This window comes from Branchiostoma floridae, chromosome 15 (genome assembly GCF_000003815.2).
Source record: "Branchiostoma floridae strain S238N-H82 chromosome 15, Bfl_VNyyK, whole genome shotgun sequence".
NCBI lineage: Eukaryota > Metazoa > Chordata > Leptocardii > Amphioxiformes > Branchiostomatidae > Branchiostoma > Branchiostoma floridae.
Window position 1 is genome coordinate 20091939 of NC_049993.1, and position 6153 is coordinate 20098091.

Genomic DNA, 6153 nt, shown 5'->3' on the forward strand with positions numbered 1-6153 from the left:
CGTAGTGACCGCTGGCTCTGACTTTCGCTTGCTAATCCTCCGTAGTGACCGCTGGCTCATGACTTTCGCTTGCTAATCCTCCGTAGTGACCACTGGCTCAAGACTTTCACTTGCTAATCCTCCGTAGTGACCACTGGCTCAAGACTTTCACTTGCTAATCCTCCGTAGTGACCGCTGGCTCAAGACTTTCGCTTGCTAATCCTCCGTAGTGACCGCTGGCTCAAGACTTTCGCTTGCTAATCCGTGGTTAGTAAGTGAAAGTCGTGAGCCAGCGGTCACTACGGAGGAATCGTACTCAGGCTAGTATTCCAGATCTGACATGCCTCATTAATCAGTATGGTCAGTTATTTAAGTGTGTTTGTAAATATGCTTACTTAGATACATATTAATGACTGATGTCTGTCTCACTGCTAGATGTACATTCAGGTTATAGAGTATCTGCTTTAGTTATATTTGCTGATAATCAGAAATGTTCTCATATGATTGTACATTGGTTTTAATTCATTGGCAACACTACAATGCCTTTAATAAAGTTCTCTCCATATTGTATCTTGTATCTAAATTACATCTCTTTTGCTATCAGCTCTCTACATCATACAAATGCTACGTTCAATATTATTGATTACCATACACCATAGTTCACTATAACCTAAAAGCTTATTAGGTTATAGGTTATAGTTCACTATAACCTATAACCTAATGTTCTTTTTTTTTAATTTGTATTGTTTATGTGTTTATGTGTTTGTCAGCAGGGCTAGCCCTTTGTAATAGCCACAGGCTAGTTGGGCAGCCCTGGCTGTGTGTTCGGTGCAGCCAAACCAATAAATAAATAAATAAACCTAAAAGCTACGGTATTATTCATATTGACTTTCCACATTGGGTAAATCCTGTTTGTCTAAACTTCAAAAGACACCTGTACAGACCAGGTAAACACAAGGTGCTCAATTCTGACACTTCACCTGCGGTTACCTAGCAACCAACAGGTGTCCACTCTCCCAGGAAGGGTCTTAAGAAAGAAAGTTTCCCCCAGCCTTTCTTCTTTTCTTGTTAAGAACCACTCTAATTCTAATTCTGAGATTTTTTTGAGACCAGACAAAAGAAGCACGCTACTGTTGAACTAAGATTTTACAGCCTACATAAAAAATATTTCTACTATAAACATTTTTCTTTCTGTACATCTAAATTTTTCACAGTTGAACTCCCGGTTTGTCACACAGTATCTGGGAGCATTCTATTATTAGGACTAAAATTTCCATACAAATTGTTATTGTAAGTAATGAAATATTTTACAGCCAATACAATGGCCCTAACACCAGTTAGAATAGCTTCCGAGTCTCTTCTGTCCCCTTCGCAAATACTTGCGAAGAGGACAGAAGAAACTTCGGGAGCTATAATACGGCTGGAGACCAGGCTACAGTTAAAATGATTTAATTTCTGTATAGTTGAATTCCCAGTTTAACTTACAGTAATTGGATTGTTTTTATATCAGACAAGAAAAGGATGCTATTGTTGAAACTAAACCATTTCAAATCAAATATTTTACAGCAGATATTAAGGTCACAATAAATGAATAATACTAAAAACATTCTTCTTTAGTTTCTGCATAGTTTTTAGGCAATTGGATTGTCCGTTTATCCAAGGATAAAAGCTCCTTGGTTTATCGTACAGTAGTTAGATTTTTTTTGACACCAGACAAAAAATGCTATTATTGGAACTAAATCTTCACATCATGTAGCTAATTGGACATTTGACAGCTAATATTAATTAAAAGGTTCTAATGTTAAAAGGTTCTAATGTCTACTGAATACGTCATTCTTTCTGTACAATCTTCTGACAACCGAATTCCCGGTTTGTAAATGAGGCATGATAAATGAGGCATCCTTCCCGCTCTAAGTTCCCAAGAGATTCTTTACGTTTCGGAACAAAAGACCGATTAAATGTTGAACGGTTTGATGAAAGGCGACCCGCGGCGAGTGATAAGGTTACTATGATTTGTAAGAGTTCTTCAGACGTCGTGAAATTTCACCGTTTCTAAGAAGGAATCAGGGTTCTGTCTTAGATCTCAGGTACAAAATGAACCTCCACATGTCGTGAAATGTCTTCCCCGTAGACAGTACTAGTGAACTGTCTTAAGGGCGAAGCACGTACTAGCACTGAATCTTATTTTATTCTGCCGTATTGAGCACGTTCTTAAAACGCCAAGGTCGACCTTCAAGTTACGTTGTTTGGTAAACTTGTCCATTTAGTTGACTACTTGACAGCCATATCGTCCTAACAGACTCGTCATGCTATCTCAGAATGGCCCATTACACCGATAAGGACCACACAAACACGGTAAGATGTTTGCGGTGTCTAAGATAGCGGTCCAGGTGTTCAAGACACGGCACAAGAACTCACCTATGCCGAGATCCGACAAGTCCAGCCATTCCGCGAGCTTCGGCGAGATTCCCGCCCGCGAACGCAGCATCTAGAAGAAGAAAGGAACAACTTAAGACATGTCCCTGCCTTGTCTTACAGATTATACGAAGGAAGAGTAGTTTTGAGGAGGTTTTTGGTACCTTACCTGTCGCGTTATCCGCATAGTTACGCCATGTTCCCTTCACACTTTTCAAACAACCCTCTCTATTTACACATGCGCCGCACAACACACCTGGACTACTCCGCCAGAACAAAGTAATTCTTACAAAACACAAATATTTCTCCATTAAAACAACTTAATATATACTGTAAGCATTACTTTATACTTAACATTATGGCAAAAATCTAATTTTTGATAGAAATTTGTGTACTAATCGTGTTGACATATTTTGGGTTTATTGTTGTATCACTCCGCAGTGTGAGCGGGTTACAAATGAAATGACCCCTGACCTCCCCATTGACAAGTTCCCCCGGCCTGATGACGTTGTGGTTGTGTTAAACACACACACTCCACCCGATCTGTGCGCAAAAACACAGGCAGAAACGCATCAACACACTCGAGGAGGTTTCTTTTTCTGACAATTATTACTAACTTTAAAGCCGTTTTATAAAATTTGCGATGGACTTATTATTATCAAAGTATCATAAATTTCAAATGCGAGATTGACTTCTGAATAAAGATCACAACGAATATTATAAAGATATTAATTTCTACACACTTCGCCCGATCTGTGAGCAAAAACACAGGCAGGAACGCATCAACACGCTCGAGAAACGAGGAAAGGGCCGTGCTCTCTTTTTATGACAATTTTTTTACTAACTTTTAATCCATTTTATAAGAAAAGTTTGAGGTGGATTTATTATTATTTAAAGTATTTAATTGACAAGTGGGATAAAAATCGCAAAGGATATGAATACAGATATTTGTCAAAATTTCTGTCTATCTTTCGTTTGGAAAACGTTTCTACTGTTGTCTCAATACGCTTTTAAGGCTATAAATCACCTGACATCAACAATGACAAATTTAACACGCTTTCATGATCTAATAAAGATTGATTAATCATAAAACATTAATTATAAAACATTAATCATAATGTACAGTTGGAAAATTTCGCACACTGCTTCTTTTTATAACGTTACAGTTTCATTTCTTATGTTCACGTACAGTAAAAAGTTAAAGGTAGAAAACAAAAACAAAGCTTTAGTTGAACATTAAATAACAGATTATATAACGTCAAGCGAAACTATGTTAATGCTACAACTCAACAAGTGTATGATTATGTATATATGTATGTATGTAACGTTTCATAGCGTCAGATTTAACGTTGACCTTGTTGTTATCAATTTGACCTCAAATGGCCTTTACAAATGACGATCCTTAGCAACATTTCCATCAGTTAAATAATCGTCATACAGTCCACCAATTTTACTCCAACCACTTACCCCTTTCCCAACTATATCAAATGATCTGATCGAAACGCCCGGAGTCTTTGAAAGGCACTTGTTTAGAAAGTGCCTTTACTTGAATGTGCACTTGACTGAGGCCAAGTTGCATGTCTTGGACCGTCCGTCTGTCAGTGACGGCTCCACGACACTTACTAGTATGACTCAAAAGCGCCGCCGAACGGCTAGAAATATCATTACAGGCAAGCACGCATCCACAGGCAAAAATGGATTAAGTTTTGGATCACTGGGGTCCTCACTAACAGTAACACATCTAAATAATCTAGACAACTGACTAATATCTCGATATCATCTTATCGTGTTTATCAGTTTCTTACACAGAGGGCCTGCTGTAGAACGTCCATGAGTACATGTTGGCCCTACAGCCGCCGGAGAAGTTGGGCTGTATAGGCCATGGAAACAGTGACATCCAGGCTAACTGACTTACTGCGATATCGTGATTTCATAAATCCTGGCTATTGACATAAAGAGTGAAGGGTCACAGAGTTATGACGTTTTATTTGAAAATTAACGTTGTATTGATTGTTCGTTGACGTACAATACCATTCGGTTGATTTCCTTAGGAAACAAAATATTATAGCAGATAAGCTTTCGAGAAACTTATCTTTTCTCCAAGTGGAAGAGTGAATGTTTTCCTAATTCCTTTCCTAGATCCTCGCTGGATAGAGGACAAATTCTAGAGGACAGCAGGGTTGAACATATTACAGCAATCTCAGTCAATGGAGGTTAACATCGACTATCATAATTCCACTATGTGTCATTATACCACCACCTCAAAAAGACGTTAGTAAAGAGGCCTTGTCATGATTGTCTTGAACACCGAATGTTAAATATCCTTAATATGATACAATTCATATATTTAGGTGTTGAAGACAACCTTGAGAAGGCCTCTATAACAACGTTTTTTGAGGTGGCGGTATAATGACACCTGGTGGAAGTATGCGAATGTATGTTAGACAACTAGGTAATAATATAAGATACACCAAAAAGCAGTTATTCAAGCAACTGGATATGATTTGGGAAACGGTCAGACGTTTCAGACAGTCATATGGCATCTTTTGTCAGTAACACTGGAGAAATCTTGTTGGAGAGAGTTTTTATATCTTAATTGTGAATTGATATACAAAAGACGAGGGACAGGTTTAATTAATGAACAAATATGCAAAAAGAGGAGGAAGACACTCTGCCCAGCTGGGCAAAGGGCCCAGCGGATTTGTTTATCTCATTTTCCTGGTTGCTAGGCAAGTCTGTGCATGCATAGGCTTATTAATTATTGATAGGCTTATTTTATCTGCTTGGAAATTAGACTGACATTCATTCCTGTCTCACGTTTTAGCACCTTGCTATATTCTTGAGTTATTTTGGACACTTGCCAAGCAGAAACTTCTGACTTATATTGTCGATGTCTGACTTTAAGGAATCCATGAGACTTTTTGTCCAATCTCCTTGCGATTGTGCAGAGTTTTAGTCTTTATTTTCACGGCCCCAAAAGGCTATGCATATGGGACTACATTTTATTTTTACCTTTTACCATACAGAGATCGGGGCAGCTGGCCATCATCATACTGTTGTGCTATTATGGTTATGGACACGTGCTAAAGCTCTAGGGGTCGTATACATAGTACTGGTTTTAATGCTAAGACTAAGCTCTAAGATTATAAACTTAAAGGGACTTTTTCTAATCTCCAAGTAGAAGAGTTGGCTCTTTTCATCTAAGTTTCCTAATAGTCTGTGTAACACAAACTCCACTGTCCAGGGCTGTAACTGGCTCCTCCCCGCTAGGGGGCCGGCGGATGTTTGGCGGGCTGATATAAGCGAGATTTAATCAGGCTAAGTTTCCTAACTGGGTAGAAAAAGTCCAGTGGCTATCAAGTATAGACAAATATAGACGTGACCACCATACATCTGCTTGGGGATTAGACTCATTTATTCATCACTCAGATATAAACCTATTGCTGTCCCTGGGTCATTTTCGGTACCTGCCATGTAAAAACTTCTTATCATAGTGTTAACTTAAAATCCTGGCGTTAGGAACTCTAGGAGACTTTTTTCGATCTCCAATTGTGCAGAGTTTATTCTTTTTTTTTTTTTTCAAAGGAAAGACTAGTGGCCACCATATGGTCCAAACGAATCTGCTTGGAGATTATACCCATTCATCTAGTCAAACCATTCATTCATTTCTTGATTTCTTCATTCATCCATAAAATCCATTCATTTCCTTCCTCTTTCCTTCTTCTTTCACACAGACACCACACAAGTTAAGACAGACCA

The 6153-nt window shown here is 38.4% G+C and overlaps 1 protein-coding gene across 1 annotated transcript in view; it reads right to left on the reverse strand.

Moving 5' to 3' along the window:
- Nucleotides 1-2726, reverse strand: part of LOC118431646 — a gene marked incomplete in the record, with an annotated part of 39552 nt that extends 36826 nt beyond the window's left edge. Inside the window, 2 exon segments of the mRNA XM_035842888.1 lie at nt 2398-2467; nt 2564-2726. Of these exon segments, the coding sequence (XP_035698781.1) occupies nt 2398-2467; nt 2564-2581 (88 nt within the window).
- Between the last annotated feature and the right edge of the window lie 3427 nt (nt 2727-6153).